This window comes from Nicotiana tabacum, chromosome 10, assembly GCF_000715075.1.
Source record: "Nicotiana tabacum cultivar K326 chromosome 10, ASM71507v2, whole genome shotgun sequence".
NCBI classification, from domain to species: Eukaryota; Viridiplantae; Streptophyta; class Magnoliopsida; order Solanales; family Solanaceae; genus Nicotiana; species Nicotiana tabacum.
Window position 1 is genome coordinate 88,022,142 of NC_134089.1, and position 18,421 is coordinate 88,040,562.

Here is an 18,421-nt window from a genome sequence, read left to right on the forward strand (position 1 = left end):
GAGGAGTTGAAAACCAACTTAAATATTGCTTATCTTTGTTGACCAATTGTTATTGTATTATAGAATTGTATTGTGAGAGTATTATATGAGCATTCAATATAAAATTTTCGTAGTCCACTTCGAGAAGCAGCATAAAGCACTTTTTTGTTTTGTTTTGTTGTGAAGAATAACTATTCTGTTTTCTTGTCTTAACTCTTAACATATATTTTGGTGCTTCACGGATTAAAGAAGCTTAGTAAGAACTTTGGAGCAAGCTAATGTATCGATGATATAATTCAACTTGAGAATTAAATGATGTTATACCATGTAAAGGAAACATCTAACCCCAAAGGTGGAGGTGAGATGAATAAGAGGTAACATTTATTTCTATTCATTATCTATATTCAATAAATATATGACACATGTTTTCACATACACTTTTATCACTAAACTATAATTAATTGACACACATTCTTATCTTAATTTATGACTTAATCATGATAAATTCGTATTATTTAATATAAGGCCAGGTGCATATAAGTTTTTCTATAAATAAGGGTGTGCAATATTCGGAGTAAACCGAAAAATTAAATCCAAACAAGCCAAAGTTTAATCTAAATTGTTTATTTATCTTTTAATTTTGTTTCACATTTTTCTAAGTCGATGGTCTATTGGAAACAGTCTCTCTATCCTCACAAGGTAGGGGTAAGGTTTGCGTACACACTACCCTCCCCAGACCCCACAATGTGGGATAATACTGGGTATGTTGTTGTTGTTAATCTCCTAAAATATCATGGCGATTTGTCTCATATGTTTGCCTTAACCTCAGTCCAAATACACAATTTAAGGAATTTGACATTATTACTTCTCATTCTCTATAATATTTGTTGTTTTTTGCCATTCAAATATAACCATTCGATTATGTTAATTATCTTATATGACACAACCGTATAATAAAATCGAATCAAACTGAACTTATTTTGGGTGGGATTGAATTGTACTTTTTCAAAATTGAAAATCGAAAAGACAAAACTGAACTGAAAAACCGAATGCACACTCCCAACTATAGATAAAATTCTTCCACCATTAGCTAGAGGTCTCGAGTTCGAGTCCTAGAAGAAATCCTGATACAGAGCGCTTTCCATTTTAATAGGTTTTACATGATGTGAATCCAGACTATGGGCCCCAATGCCGGTACCGAACATCTGATGAATTTTTTTTTTTTTAAAATGCATCTAACTCTAAATCTTATAATTAAAAATAATAGCCAAAGTTATATAAATTTTTTGGATACACTTACACAAGGGCGACTCAAGCTTATGTTTGGCCTAAAGCCAAAGTTTAATGTGAGGCCTAAATTTTTCTAAAAGGTTATAGTATATATTTTCCTTTGAAGTCTATTCTTCTAGATTTTTGAGATGCAAAGTTGTTATAATATTTTTATAATTATTTTTTTCAAATAATTCCTTTTCAACTAATATACCCGACCCATTTAATCTTTTTTGAGACATTATTAATCTTAGTTAAGATTTTATCATTTTTAATTTTGAAAAACTTCTTTCGCTGAGGCAACTGTTATAAGAATTAGTATTAATAATATAAGCATTTGGAAAAGAATTTTTTTTTTGTTTGGGTATATTGATTAGAGTAGTATCTTCTACTTATACTATTTTTTTGTCAAATCAATTCTAATTCACACGTTAGCTATTCATATTACCCATTTAAAAGTAAGCCAAACAGTCCCTTTATTTACATAGCTAAACAAAAAAATATTCTTTCCTTTTATATGAGAAAGTTTACTTTTGTGCTAAAAGTATTAAATATTATTTTTGCAATACCTTATTTAAACCTATTATTTCTAAAAATGAAGCCTCCCAAATTTGAGGGCTTAAGGCACAGACCTTATTAAATAAGTATAACATTAGAGCCAGCTTTGCACTTACACATTTCACAAGCGTTGCCTATTATTCCGTAGCCAAAAGCTATAGTCAAAAGGCCTCCCCTTAAAAGCGTTGCCACAGAGTTTTGACAACGTTTTTCCGGCGTTGTCTAAAATTGGTGTGGTCTTAGGTCAATTTTGTTGCAGTGACGATCAATTTGAGATACATATTTCTTACACTGAGCATGGGGTAATTCTTTAGTGATAGATCGGTCTTTACACTATCATATAGGAAAACAGTGTGTATTTGTTTGTCAGCATTGTCGTATGGTATGCAATATCAAATGTACTAATTAAACTTTTTCATTTAAGAAACAATTACCCTTAGAAATGCAACATTGTCATTACCAATATAGTCAACGAATCCCATAATAATTAAGCATGATCAAGAGATCTTTGATCTAGATAATGGTGTCTCCTCTATATAATCAGCTCCTTTTTCCCTCTCTATTTTCATCTATTTTTTCTTCGTTTTTGTTCTAGAAGGGGGAATGGGGAACCCATTTGTAGTTCGTTGCAATTAACGTTTTAAAATATTGTGGAAAACACCCCATAACAGGGGCGAAACTTTTGACGAAGGCTAGTCAACTGAACACCATTTGCCAAAATTTATATTGTGCATAGGATAAAATATTACATGTTATTGATCAAAAAATAAATTTTGAACACCTTACATAACCCACCGACAAAAAATATTAAAATTCTGAACATCCTTATTAAATTTTCTGGTTTCGTTACCGCACACCATTAGCGCAAATTAGTTATTCATGTTGATCACTCTTGCTGGTTCAACATTTGACCAAAAGGAGGCCAGTAATTAGTACTAGTTACTTAAGTAAGACTCAGTAAAAAGGAGACAAGAGTGACTAAGTAAAAGAACAAAAGAATATATATTTTTTTGGGGAGGAGGAGAAGGTTGTTTTTTGATTCTTTAGAATAATTTATTCTTCGAGTGGTCCAATGACGTACAGTAAAAGGTGACATGATAAGAGCTTTGCCTCTTAAATCATTCAAAAAGAGAGTATCCAACGTTCATGTTTATATACTAATAAACTTTGTTCTATATATTCGTTTTTTTTTCAAAACCCCAACGTTCACGATTTTTTTTTTTTGGTTGATTTATATCTGCACCCTCACTTAGAAAATAGTGTAAGTATTTTGTTTTTTGTAAAAAAATACAGTGCTATTTTCTCTTAAAATAGTACTGTGATTCCTTGCCCTGAATTTTATGTTTGTTCAGAGAATCTACTCTACGATATGGATTTCACCCATGTTGTTTTTAATCCTGTCCAGTTCCTTGGGAAGGGAGAAATGAATTTTCATATCACTCACTACCTTGAAGATTGACCAGCATTCCTAATGAATCTTCTCTAATCCACAATTAATTGTAATTTTAAAAAAATAGTTGACATGACTAATTTTTGTTTTATAATTCATACACCTGTATTTCTTTGTCCAATTTGATTTTGAATATCTGGTATTCTATTTATTAACCAGTCCATTTCCACCGGCAAGCTCCGTAAATGACAATATTCTTTCATATCTAAGTGACATTATCAAATTAGTACATTATTCTAATGTGGACATCAAGGGGGAAATGATTTTTTATGATCTGCCAAATTTGAATGTTAAAAGAAAATGATCATGCAAATACAATCAAACCTCTCTATAATAGTATCTCTATATAATAACCATTTATTATAAAAACTGAGTTATTCTCATATTATATTATGTTATAATACATGTCCTCTATAACAGTACTTCACTGTAGTAGCCAAAAAAATTCGAAACAAACGAAGCTGTAATAGAGAAGTTTGACTGTATCTCTTGTGTTTTATTTATTAATTCTCTATAAATAAGGTCATATAATTAAAAAAAATATCTGTATTAATGGACCAAAAAAAATTGATCTGTTCATGTCTTATTTACCCATATCTTCATTTCTTTGGTAGACTGTCTAATTCACTCTCCTCCCAAAGATAATATCACTATTATTATTTAGAGAGCACAATGTTTTCTTTAACTACAATTTATTGTAAACTAATATTATATTGTCGTATGTAAATTTTATCTTAAGGAATTAAGAAGTCGATACTGAAATTGATTAATAGAAACTAGATGCATTGACTAAACTATACCATTCTCTACTACTACTAACACTCTTTTAGTTTTTGTAATTTTCAGAGGTCAGAAATTCAGAAATAGGGAGTCCAAGGGCTTAAAAGGGAAAGTAAAAATGCCATCAATTTGGCTAGATCTTGCCGCCCAGTCCAACGTTCGATGGGTCCCAGCGTGGAATCCACCTGTCACTACCTGAATTGCTCCATAGCTCGCCACGTGGAAGCGTTACCCATCCCCGTTAAATGCCTTTAAACCCTGAAAACCCCTATCAGTTCCACTCCGTACAACGCCCGTCATTTTCCCCGTTAAAACGAGACTCTTTCTAAAAAGGGTTGGGTCCAAGGACTCCAATAAGAGAACGTTTTGATTTCCTAAAAACTTAAACATCTCTTTCTCTCTGTTTTTCTCTCTGTCCGTTGCATTAAATAAAACTCTTCATATAAGTTTGAATCCTTAATTACCAAGCACGAGAAGCTCGTTCATATTTCAACATCACTCATTCATTTGCAGCTAGCGGTTCAGATCCAAATCCACAACAGTTTAAAGGCTTTTAATCTTCTTCATAATTCTTTCACTTTCCAGACTCCGTTGCAATTTTCTTTCTTAATTACTTTCTCCGGCACCGACGCCGGCACGTATACAGAATCTACAACCCCAGTAAGTATTCTGTTAAAATGTACTCCTATTTGTTACTATGTTAGTACGCTTATTTTAGGTCCTATAGTTTTTAGTAATCTTTTAATTCCACGGTGATTTATATATCAGTAGAAAAAGGAAAACTTTAAGTACATTTTATTTTTATTTCATATTATACTGCCATGAGATGAGCTTAAGCCTTAAGCGAGAATATTGGAGATTGAGATGCAATTGTTGTTATTGTTGTACGAGTACGACAACTATGTTCATGTGCCTGCTACTTCACTTTTTTGGATTGCATTAATTCTCAGTTTCTTATTTAGTAAAGTAATAATGTGCTTCCAAGGCTGTCATATGTGTTATTTTAGTGAATTCTTTAATTTCATTCGTAATCATCTTAATCAATGTGATTTATGATTCATTCTTGTGTGCTTGCTAACATGCATGAACTACTTTTAATGCCGTTTTAGATTTGTTAAGAAGTAATTAATTTCATGATTTGATTAATATTGTAGAGCGGAAAAGTACTTGGCTTTGGCAGAGGCAGAGACAGAGATATATATAGGTGATTGAGGAACTCAAATTAAAGATGCCGCAAGAGAATATTCACAATCAGAGCAACTCATTGTTCAATAGTAGTAGTAGTACCACTCCTGTCAAGAACTTGAGAGGATTGAAGAGTTTGGCATACAATTCTAGTAATGAAGCTTCTTACACAGAGGAGATGTTCAACGACCGCGACTTGGCTCAAAGAAAAGCTGAAGAAGCAGGTATGTAGTACGTCATAAGTCTTTACTCCTCTTATTTTATTCTTATAACGGTAGCGTCTAGACATTTATCTCAAATATTCATCGGTACCTTATATACATGTGTTATCTCCCATTAGAGTATGCGTACCCAGTAATTTTCCACTTCAAGGATTAAAAACAAAGACAGGAAATCCCCTAACGATTTTACCATGATTTTCGTCCTACTTTATTGATAGTTAAGCTACACACGTAAATGTAACTGCTATTTACCTTTCTTGTTAGAAAATGTTGACTATAAATAATATGAACAAACAAGAGTTAGATTATTCTATTTAGTGAAAAATCCTAATATAGTGGTAGTGGTGTTGTTGCACCAAGAATTTAAATTTAAGATGAAAAAGAGGAAATAAAAAAATAAAGATTGTCCGGCACATCATGATGTTGTGGAGTAGTTGGAAACTTGGGTATTGGCTCACTGGTCTTAAGACTATCACTGGAAAAAATTGGGCCACCCCCACTACTGTATTTTTGCCTAAAGAAAGTTAAAATTTGTGATAACTAATTGGGGGAATTATATTTTCCTTTAATGACGCTTTAAAGTTCTTAATCATTAATCATTACACCAAAGTGCACTACCAACCTTACGCAACACGACTTGGTCTAAGATTGGATCCAAATATATAACATACATATGCTCTACTTTTATGTACATGTGGGGTACAATGCACTCATATATACTTGGTGTTGAGATTGTTTAGAACTTTTTCTATTCCAATTGATTAATCCAGGACTTCGGATTTTTTCTAACCCAGATAGCAATTTATTCAACATGTTTTGGCATTTACTTCTTGTGCCTTGATATTCGTACCTTATTAGTAAGGAAGAAATTCAAAAATAGCCAAATTTATAAGTAATCATTCAAAAATAGCTGACAGTTTCAAAAATAATCAAAATTAGCCACTTTTCATGTAAAGATAAATCTGAATGAAAACACCGTTCAAAATCCGAAAATACACCAGCATAATATATTGGAATTCCAGCATAAGTATACTTATACTGGAGTTCCAGTAAAATATACCAGTCCAGCATAATATGCTGAAAGTTCATACACATGTGCTTCAATCTCTAGTATATTATGCTGGAACTTTTCGTGTGTTGGAGTTCCAGCATAATATGCTAGAAGTTCATATATAGGTGTACCGATCTCTGGTATATTATGCTGGAACTTTCCGCGTTTAGCAAAATAGTGGCTATTTTTCAATGACTTTGCAAATGTTGGCTATTTTTGAATGACCAGTCCGAAAACTGGCTAGCCCGTGCTATTATATATATATATATATATATATATATATATATATATATATATATATATATATTACGAGTCTAAAAACATACTTGTTGGATAGAAAGTTTCTGCAAAACTTAATAACTTTTGACATTGTTCTAATAGATTACTATAAAACACAAAAAGGACAATATTTCATTCATTAAAAGTCAATACTCAAAACAAACTACTCAAAAATATTTTCAAAGTGCTCATGACATATCCAACACCAACAAATCATGTTCATCTAAATCTATGAAACAACGATGCCTTAACATCTTCATTTTCATCTAAATCTATAATTATATGTAATATTAAATAGTTAAACATTAAGAAATAATTAAAAAAATTAATAACAAAAAATATTTAAATTCACATAAGAAATATTACCAGTTTGAGATTGGAATAATACTCTTTTTATTTTTAGTTCCCTATATTGTTTTTATATCTTTTATATTTTTAATTAGGTATGTTTATTAAACCCGCGGGTCAGCCTATCCTAGCCTCCGTCTAGCTTTATGGGCCACGGTCTTACTTGGGCCGGACTTAAAAACCTCAATTTTAAATGGATTCCAAAATCTTAGCCCAATCCTATTAAATTATGGGCTGGGTTGGGCCGGCTCAGCGGGCCAAAGCCCATATTAACGGTTTTGCTTGTTAGTCAATTTCCTCTTGTAAGTCCCAAGTCCCAACAACTTTTGATAAGTATTTAAGTTTGGAGATTAGATAGCGAAGGTCGTAATCACCTGGAAATTCATCGTAATATTAAAGTGCTGTGTGGGTTGAATGTTAGGACAAAGAAAATATGGTAAATAAGCCATAGTCATTTATAGGACTATCATGCACTTTCAGTTAACCGAATTTAGTATTTAAATATAAAAATTAATATGATACCTAAATATTAATAACTACTTCACATTCGAAAAAAATATAAGAATTTAAAAGATTTTAACATATATTAATATAGAAGAACAAAGAGATAGACACATTTAGTAACATTTGCTAAGAAAGTGATCATACAACTCATTATTTAAAGTCAATAAATATGGAGCACTTCATACTCCATTAAAATCTATCCCGCAAGAGAATCCCAAATATTTCTAGACATTTTTAAAGAAAATTCTACATAAAATCTTAAAAAATATATATATAAAAATTATATATTTATATGTCGGGTTGGTTCGAATTTTTTTACTCAATACCAAACCAAATCAAACAAAACCAACTCAGGTTATTTAATCGGTTTGGTACGATTTTTTAGTTCGGTTTGTACACCCCTACTCCGGACATAACTGCATACGTACTCAAATCTGATAGTTGATAATATGCAAGTGGAAAACATTTATACAACAAAAAGGAAAAAAGGCGTAGCTGACAACGTGGCCAAGTTTGCTTTAAATATTGACAGGAGACTGTATAGAAAACTTTTACCCAGTCGACTTGTGTAAAAGTTATTGAATCAGTAAATATGGCAGGGTAAATTGAGAAGAAAAAAAAAGGGTAAGTAAATCGATCTATATAGAGGACAAAAAAATTCTTTATACTGTCTTATCATCTTAATCGGGGAAAAGGGTCCTCCGATATTCACTTCAAATTAGTTGTGTGATGTTTTTCATTAAGAAAGGAAACATTCGCCTCAGGATAGGAAATGTGGTTAAGTTGGTGAAACACAACTATAGGTACAAAGTGTTTGATCAGAAAATATTGAAACATTTTTTATTAAATTAATTAGCGGAGATGAGGAGGTAAATCTTAGTCAAACATAATACATTCCAGATCTATAGACAAATCAGAAAATGATGCACAAAATAAAATGGGGGCGATCAATCTTATTGATATTTTTCATTTCTTCTCTCACCAATCGATGAAGATAATTGTTTTTTCTTCTTTTTTGCTAAGAAGATTACAGAGGAGAGGAAAAAAGAGAAAAATGCCCCTCCTTTTCTAGGAAGGCTCCTTCCCTATATATAGTCATGGAGTTCTTGCTACGTTCTTTAGTCAAGGCACCTTCATACCACGTTCGTTTTCGTCATCCCCTGAGTATTGTTCTTCGACTTAGCGGGCACTATGAGTACGTGGTTTGAAACAAATCATGGCGTCTTTCACTATCCCGCCGCTTGGACGGGATCCCAATTGGGTCGACCACAACCATTAAATTTTGACCAATACACAAAGTATAGTGTTAGAGTTTACCACATCTTTTATTTGACAGAATTCTCATTAGTGAAATAATAATAATAGTAATAATACATTTTTTTTTTTTAAAAAAACACTCATTTAAATTGGAGCTTGGAGACTTGGAGTCGCATAAAGGATAAATGAATTATGAATATGTTAATTCTCCTAAAATGGAATGGAGGTTAAACTAAAGAATAATGTTAATAATACTCCAAGGCGTCGTTTGGTATGAGGTATAAGAAGGTATAGGGGCGGTATAAAAATTTAATATCACCTTAATACTTTGTTTGGTTAGTAAACCAGGTATAAGTTATCCCGATGTTAATTTTAATATCGGTATAACTTATACCTTGTAGAGGATGGGATAATTAGCACTGGTATAACTTATACCTTCTTCTTAAAAATTATACAATTGTCATTCTTAATACGACATACCAAACGGGGAATAAACAACAATCCTAACATAATTTATCCCGACATAACTTATACCGGCAATAGCCCTATTCCAACCAAACGACCCCTAATAGGAGTATACTTTTATGAGGGAACATATCGAGCTCAATAGGGAACACACGGAGCTCAATAGGGAACACACCGTAAAAAATAGTTAATAAATTATTAAAGTGGGACAAACAGAAAACAATACGTAGGGAGATTTGATTTGTCATTTGTGTTTACACAATATTTGGTTAAGTCGAGAAAAAGAGTAATGAAATTGCATGGGGGAAAATTTGACAGAAGAGTTGGAATTAACTTGCAGCTGCAAGGAGGTACCAGGCGGCGGAATGGCTGCGGCAGATGGACTCCGGTGCATCGGAGGTGCTACCAAAAGAACCCTCCGAAGAAGAATTCCGTTGTGGTCTTCGCAATGGCCTCATTCTCTGCAACGTCCTCAACAAAGTCAATCCTGGTGCTGTTCACAAGGTACCCTCTCTTTACCCCTCATTCTGTATTTACTCATACAGTTTAAGTTTTATATATTGAAGTTGAGCTCACCCAACACATTAACATCAGGTAATTGTCCGTAAAGGAGTCTAAGCTATTTAAAGATAGTGAAAAATTCTTTTACAATATCAATGCAACTTAACCTATTATTGAAGGTTATTTCGTTTTTACTCTATTTTCCAAGTGACCATGCCTTGTTTCATATAGAGAAATAAATGTTCTTGTAACTCAGCTTTACCTAATAGTAGGGGCGGAGAAATCGATTTGAAGCTTATGGATTAGGGATTCTAGTCCATTTAAGTTGTTGAGTTCTAATTTGTATATATTTAACATACATGGTTTTGACCGAAGTTAGTGGTTCAGCCGAACCTGTAAGCTATACTCCAGCTCCACCTTTGTCTAATAGTGCAAAAATCCCTTATCAGTGCGAAAAATATGAACTTGTGCATAAAAGGTGGGATAGTAGCTTAAAAAATGAGCAGTTATATGTTACAAGTTAAAATATACTGATAATTTTACAGTAAGTTAATTCTTATATACAACAGGAGGTTGTACACTTATGTCATATGTAGCCAAGTGTGTGTAAGTATTTGATACATAGATAATAACTACTAAAAGGGATCCATGTAACATATCTTGTACTTAAATGGACAATGTCCTTGAAAGAAGGAATTCTTGAACGCCCAAGTAACTATGTGTTGGTACTTGAGATATAGGTGGTGATGAATTCGGTGGTTGATATGTCATCAGAGGGTGCAGCCCAGTCTGCTATTCAGTACTTTGAGAACATGAGGAATTTCCTCGTAGCAGTTGGCAAAATGCAGCTTTTAACATTTGAAGCATCTGACCTTGAAAAGGTTAGATTTCTTCAGCTTTATTTCACCAGTGTTTTCATTAGTATCTTCACAGATTTTGGTTCTTTCTCCTTGACATTTGGTGGGCGGGGCGTAGAATTAAATTTTTGGGGCCAAAGTCATAGTAGTGTACATTTTGTGTGTTTCGGGGTGGCAATGACTTCTTGTAATTCTTCATCTGCAATATGCATAGTGTAATGTTAAAGGGTGCTGTTAAGTGATAAAGTTCTTATGGAGCTGAGCTCTTGTTTGGCCTATTGATAATCCTCTTAAGTCCACTGGATCAGTTTGTTCTCATTGGTCCGGATTGTGCACAAGAGTGCTTCACATTGTTTTCCAAAATACAACAGTATTGAGCAAAAATTTTGAACTTGTAGGGTGGTTCATCAAACAAAGTTGTAGACTGTATTTTGTGCCTGAAAGGATATTATGAATGGAAGGAAGCTGGAGGAATTGGAGTTTGGAAATATGGTGGAACTGTAAGGATCACGTCATGTCCCAAAGGATCACCATCCTCGTTTGGTGGTAGTGACAGTGCGGATGATTCAGTGGATGACTCCGAGTCATCACAATTTGACCAGCTGTTGGAACTTCTCCACTTATCTGGCGAAGTCTCGTTTGAAGAATCAAATGCTGCAAATATACTGACCTTCCTCTTTGATCGCTTTGGTCTCGGGCTTCTACAGGCTTATCTTATGGAGCGGAATGGAGTTGAGGACTTTTATTTGAATTCAATGGTAGGTAAGACTATGTGTAGTTTATCTAAAAACAGGATTTCTTATTACATTGTAACCTGAGTATTTATTTTAATCCAACAGGTCGCTGAATTTTTCTTTCCTAGATTAGAGTTTACATGCTGACCTTGTTAGACTTAAGGATCTCGGAAGACCTTTCTACTAATATTCGTTCTATACTATCCTAAATGTCTCTGAGTCTGACGTCTCTCTAATTTTTTTAGAAGTCGCAGCTTGTTAGAACAACTTTTGTAAACTCTATCAGCGATCAAGTAGTTGGTACATGCATTTCATTTATGCTTCATAATGAATGAATACATAAAGCAAGCGGAACATAATGATCAAAGGTCATCTTATAGTCTATCAAGGGCGTCTACTGAAAAGAAATTGAGGGATTAGTGAAATACCATTTCCAGAATTTAGAGGAAGAAGTTAGCGTTGAAAAGTTTAAAATAATTGAAGGTCCAGGTGTATGTTGCTCTCTGAGTCTTTGTCAACATCAGGACATTGTTGGCTATCTCCTACCTTGATCACCATATCTTCCTCAAATAACATATCATAAACATTCCGCCATAGTGGCTTAACTTGCTGGCAATTCACCTTTTCCGTCTTCCTACTTAAAAGTTTGACAGTGATACAAAAATTACTACTTCTTCACTCACAACTATGAAGGGGAGCCTTGGAGCAATGGTAAAGTTGTCTCTGTGTGACCTATAGGTCACGGGTTCGAGCCGTGGAAGCAGCCACTAATGCTTGCACTAGGGTAGGGCTGTCTACATCACACGCCTTTGGGTGTTTCCCTTCCCTAGATCCTGCGTGGACGCGGGATGCCTTGTGCACCAAGCTGCCCACTCACAACTGTAGGTATCTACTAGTTTTCACGCTGCATCTCATGTAAAACGAATTTCAAGCACCATTCCTTCTGTGGACTAAGGATGAAATTTGCAGGTAATTGATGCTGTCCTGAGGAAAGTAGTCAAGAACTTCTCTGGATTGCTGGTTTCTCAAAGCAATCAGGTAACAACAACAATTTGAATATAGGATTTTTCTTGTATAATACCAATTTTAATGCCAATATCACCATTATCACTGAATGTGGTTGATTGACAGTTTTTTTAACACCTGCAGCTCAGGCTTTTTTTGAAGAAAATACTGCCAGATGAGTGCAGTCCTTTATCAAGATCAGAAGTTCTAGAAACCATATCAAATTATCTGCGGCACAGAACTAGCTTGGTCTCCACTGATGTTTCCAGATACTGCATTTGTGGTGGGAAACGGGAAAACAGCTGGCATGACAATGGTTTCCATGCTGGCAATGAAGAAATAGCTGATGTTCAACAAAAGGAGTTAGAGGTACGATGATTTGACTACATCAACTTACAGTGACACACTCTTCCCCCTTCCCAGCAACAAGGGAGTGGGATTTCCCCTTTGAATTGACAGATGTTTTTCTAGTTTGTTTAGTTTAATAATGCCCTCAATTATTGACTGAATTATGGCTAAGCAGTTGTTGGTAGCAAATAATGTGGGGAAAAAAATGAAGATTAATGAGGAATCAACTGATTCTTATGTCTCGTTATTTTATGTTTCAGGAGCTCAAAATATTTTGCAGAGAGACCAAACTAGATGTCCAAAAGTATAAGTCAGGGTGGGAAGAAGAATTTAGAAGGCTTGGTTAGTACTACCTTAATGTCCTTTTGTGTTGAAAATGAATGGAACTTTTCACCGTATTTGAATCTGAAAGAAATTTTCCTCAGTGCACCATATTAAGGGCCTCGAGGTGGCTTCCTCCTCTTATCACAAGGTTTTAGAAGAAAATCGCCTCCTGTACAATCAGGTCCAAGATCTAAAAGGTAAGTTTCTTGAGTTCTCTCATCTTCATAAAGTATATTTATAACATGGAAATAAGTTTACCTTACTTCTCCAGGGACCATAAGAGTTTATTGTAGAGTTAGGCCCTTCCTATCTGGACAATCTGATGTGCAGTCCACAGTAGATTATATCGGAGAAAACGGAGACATCATGATTGTTAATCCTCGTAAGCAGGGTAAAGATGCTAGGAAGATTTTCACTTTCAACAAGGTCTTTGGAACTAAAGTAACTCAACGTATGTCTTCTTTCTCCAGCTCATTTTTTTTTCATAACCACATATATGCTCAAGTATCAAGCTTAACTCTGGCATCTTAGCATGGGTACAAGAACCAAGCAACTGATAAAATATCAACAAATGATCAGGAAAAGGCAGAAAATGTCTTTCTATTATAGCACATGCTCCCTTTCTTTTTTTTTTTTTTTAAATTATAAGTAGGCACATTTCCCTTTTATTTTTCTCTTTACTATGACTACTTGTGTATATTATATAGGATATCTATCCGTTACTTGATTTGCTTGAAAAATGAGTTGAAGCTGCCTGATTTTCTCTTATCATAATTTATGTGTTTGTGAAATGTGCTATCAATCAATATCTATCTTTTTATATTTGCAGAACAAATATACGTGGACACTCAGCCATTGGTTAGATCCGTTCTTGATGGTTTTAATGTTTGTATATTCGCCTACGGACAGACTGGCTCAGGAAAGACATACACCATGGTAATTTTTAAGTGATTTAAGTGCTATGATTATTTTTATGAGATAGAGATGGTGCTATACTATTAGTTAGTTTTGTTTTACTAAATATTGTCCGAGCATGATGAGACGTTACAGTTAATGATAGTTAAGTCTCAATGTAATTATCTTTGCTTGATTGAAATCTTGTTCACTTGCCATTCCTATGCTATGTCTTCTCCTTTCTCTATGATATACCTCTAAACACTCTGGTGTCTATCAGATTTGCATATAGCACACTTTCAGAAGCTGAAGGAAGAGTAATTACAGTATGTTGCATTTGATATCTTACAACTGCATATATTTCATGCTTCCAGAGTGGGCCAGACTTGACAACAGAGGAGACATGGGGTGTAAATTATCGTGCTTTGCGTGATTTGTTCAGCACTACAAAGGCAAGACGGGACATGATAGAGTATGAAGTGGGAGTCCAAATGATTGAGATATATAATGAACAAGTGAGAGATCTCTTAGTCATTGACGGGGCTAACAGGCGATATCCTTTACATTGATATATGATGAACTATATAGTAACATGCTCACCTAAATTTGGATTTAGTTTCAGGAAAAGTGACTTTTATTTGTTGTCTAACCTTAACATTCCACACATTGGATATACGAAATAATTCGCAACTGAATGGCCTCAACGTACCTGATGCTAGTTTGATTCCAGTTAAATGCACTCAAGATGTTCTTGACTTGATGAGAATTGGGCATAAGAACCGTGCTGTCGGTGCTACTGCTTTAAATGAGCGGAGCAGCAGGTCTCACAGGTACTTGTTACATAAGAGCAGATGATTGTTCTGAACTATTGCAGTGATTCATAGATGTATTCTTCTTTAATTCTTCCTACTTTTTCAGTATTCTGACAGTTCATGTTCGAGGAAAAGAGGTGGTATCTGGATCTACATTAAAGGGCTGCCTTCACCTTGTGGATTTAGCTGGAAGTGAGAGAGTAGATAAATCTGAGGCTGTTGGCGAGAGACTGAAGGAGGCGCAACATATAAACAGATCCTTGTCAGCATTAGGAGACGTCATCTCTGCTCTTGCACAGAAGAGCTCACATATTCCTTATAGGAATAGCAAGCTCACCCAAGTATTGCAAGATTCATTAGGTAGACAGTGAACATTTTCAATTTCTCAACTGCTTATTTACTGCGTTAATGCAGCTTAGCTTCTTTTACCTCCAATAGTTTACACTATACAGTGAACTAAGATAATTATCATTCCATGGATAGTATTACTATTTTAAACTAGGTCAGTTATACCCATGCATGATCCTGCTGAAAAAGACCGCAAACTTAGTACCTTAGAATGGTTACATGATTCTACAACATGACTTCCTGCATGTTCTGAAAAGTAAATCAAAGCAATCTTTGGTTTCTAATGTTCTATGAGGCTTATATCGGGTATTATCTCTCACACTCCCTTACAGGTGGTCAGGCAAAGACATTGATGTTTGTACACATAAATCCAGAGGCAGAAGCATTTGGAGAAACGGTTAGCACCCTGAAATTTGCTGAGAGGGTTGCCTCCATAGATCTTGGTGCAGCTCGATCTAACAAAGAAACTGGTGAAATTCGAGACATGAAAGAAGAGGTCTAATTGCTAAAATCACTGGTTGAAAAAATAACAATTTTTTTTGCACATGTAATTGATGTCTTTGTGCTTTTCTGGTTGATTTAGATCTCAAACCTTAAGCAAGTACTGGAGAAGAAAGAAGCTGAACTTGAACACCTAAAAAGTGGTGCAAATGCTCGAGGTCAAGCATCACCTCTTCGCATGATGAGACACAATGGTAATGCTAGCTTGAAGACTGAAGCCAATCAGCGTCCTCTAGATGACACTAGAGAGGTAAATGAGTTGGAAATCCAAGTAACATCATATTCACATGGCTATGTTCCATCAGAGATCCAATTAAGTTTCATATTTACATAGGCTGGTTTGACTAAAATTTAGCTTCAAAAGACAAAATGTCATTCACAATTAAATATCTTGACTACAAATAGGTTTTTATTTTTAGTACATACTCGATTAGTTTTAAAGTTCCTGAAGTATAGGAGCTAACAACTTTATTTCCTTTTGGGGGTATTTGCAATAAATCATTTTGAGAAAGTGATAACACTTTTCATTGCTTCTGTTGTGGCGAACAGGTAAGAAGCTGTTCATCAGGTAAACAGAGGAGGTCCCAGTTTCCCTCTAAGTTCACGGACAAGGATTTTGTACCAAAAATGCCCTTGCTCACAGAGGAAAAATCAGTAGCCTCGACCAAGAGGAGATCACCATCTCCCCCTGTTAGAAGATCAATATCAACAGATAGAGGTGCTCACGTCAGAAACCGAATGAAGCCTGAAACACTTGAAAATCCGCCAGTAATGAAACTGCCCTTTCCTGCTAGAGTTCCTGTCACTATTAACAAGTCTGTTACCAACATGCCGGCAATTGTCTGTTCGGATAAAATGAGAGGATATCAGGGTTCACAAGAGCAATCTAGGCAGGAAAATATCTCTGATGTTCTATATAGCCTCCAGAGGATCAACAACAGGAGAATTCCAGAACATGATGAGGAGCAGTTTAAGCAAGTGCTTAATGTACGCCAAGGTGCAATTAGAAAAAGTAAAAACGAGAACAAGATCAAATCTAAGCATCAGTTATCAACTAAAATACATATTAAGTCAGATGTTTCAGTGACATTGCTTTCTAATGGAGGCAATGGTGGAATGATCGAGGAGGCTCAGAGAAGCGATATTTCTGAGTCTGAAAATGAGAACGGGCTGGTTGAATCGCATATAAGTGGCAACATAAGAGTTGGTAATCATCCAAGAAGCTTCTCAAGGAACTCTCAGAATGTGGACCAAAGGTAAGATCTACTTCTTTGAGAATTAATATGCGATCTAACTATTCCTGAACTGGCAAGTGTAGTATGCAAAAGCAGATGCAGACTATATTCAATGGGTTCAACTGAATTTCTGATACAAAATATTGATATACGTGTGAAAAAAACATTATTACTAAGTCTGAACCCATATTTCAAAAGGACAATGTGTTTATTGCTAATTAAGAACCTTAAAGGTTGAATGCATCAAGTTTATATGTGGAGCCTCTGCTAATATGGAGCTTAAAGATTTGGATGAATCTAACACCTTTCCCGTTTGCATTAACTATTTGATTTTATACAGAGAAAGAGAAATATCACAGACAGTTGAAGCTTTTCTTGCTGGTAAATATGAAGACAGACCTTCAAGTGGCAATAACATGCTTCGGACTGCAGAGGTAAACAATTCATTCGATCCTGAATTCAGGAAACCTGAGGATAAACCTTCGCATGCCAATAGAATTGCTCGGAATGCAAAGGAAGTGAGCAACTCATTGGCTCCGGAGTTGAGAAGAAGCAGATCAACACCACGTGGAAAATTCATGCTTTTGCCCTGAGAACTCCATATACACACATCATTTGTATCAACTAATTTGTTAGTTCTTGTACAGCCACTTCATGCATTTTGGAGCATGCCTTTCATACTAATTCGAGAAAGTTGAAGATGTCAATGAGGACTTCAACCGGTATTGCTGTATCCTCAAACCATAATTGAAGTGATATTATATATGTACAGAAAATTGTATTTGTTTCAATATAAGGAATGACAGATCAATGGATTTTTGTGAGTATATTCGAACATGGATTAAAATGGCATGCCCGAAGTATTTCCATAATGTTGTGAATAATCACGAAAGCAATCCATTCAGTATCCGGCTGCTAGTCAGAATCAATGAGCTATACTGCCAATTCGTTAAATGATATTGTGAAGGAAACTTGGTGAGCTTCGCGGTGTGTTTGGTATTTAGGAAAATATTTTCTTGGAAAATGAGTGGTTTTATTACTTATTTTCCCATGTTTGATTGGTGAATGAAAAACTTTTTCAAAAAATATTTTATAGTGTTTGGTTAATGAGTAGAAAATATTTTTTTTAGAAAATATATAAATTAGGCAAGTAATGAGGGAGGGTTGTAGGTCGGGTCTAGGGGCCAAGGCGAGGGTGGCCAGGGTAAGGGGTGGGGGTGAGGCGTAGGGGGTGGGGTGGAGGGTAAGGGTGGGGGTGGATGGGTGGGGTTGAGATGGGTTGGTTGTGGCGGGGTTTGGGGGGGGGGTGGCATGGGGTTGGGGGTGAGGCATAGGGGTGGGGTGGAAGGTAAGAGTGCTGGTGGGGGTGGGGGTAGAGAATACGGGATCTTGAAAAGGAGTTTTGGAAAATATTTTCCCTTTTCTTGGTAAGGATGAAAGAAAATGAGTTTACGAGGAAAATATTTTTCAAAATATTTAAGCCAACCAAACACATCCTAATAGAGACCGTTCATTG

The 18,421-nt window shown here is 35.0% G+C and overlaps 1 protein-coding gene across 1 annotated transcript; it reads left to right on the top strand.

Moving 5' to 3' along the window:
- The first annotated feature begins 4,379 nt into the window (after window positions 1–4,379).
- LOC107763690 (kinesin-like protein KIN-14F) lies at window positions 4,380–17,732 on the top strand. Its single transcript, XM_016582178.2, has 18 exons — window positions 4,380–4,696; window positions 5,191–5,445; window positions 9,687–9,850; window positions 10,588–10,728; window positions 11,103–11,462; window positions 12,408–12,476; window positions 12,588–12,812; window positions 13,052–13,133; window positions 13,217–13,312; window positions 13,387–13,566; window positions 13,945–14,051; window positions 14,384–14,562; window positions 14,675–14,839; window positions 14,928–15,181; window positions 15,502–15,665; window positions 15,753–15,920; window positions 16,220–16,926; window positions 17,246–17,732. Exons 2-18 carry the CDS (start codon window positions 5,265–5,267, stop codon window positions 17,496–17,498), a joined length of 3,495 nt encoding a protein of 1,164 aa, XP_016437664.2. The 5' UTR covers window positions 4,380–4,696; window positions 5,191–5,264; the 3' UTR covers window positions 17,499–17,732.
- The last annotated feature ends 689 nt before the right edge of the window (window positions 17,733–18,421 follow it).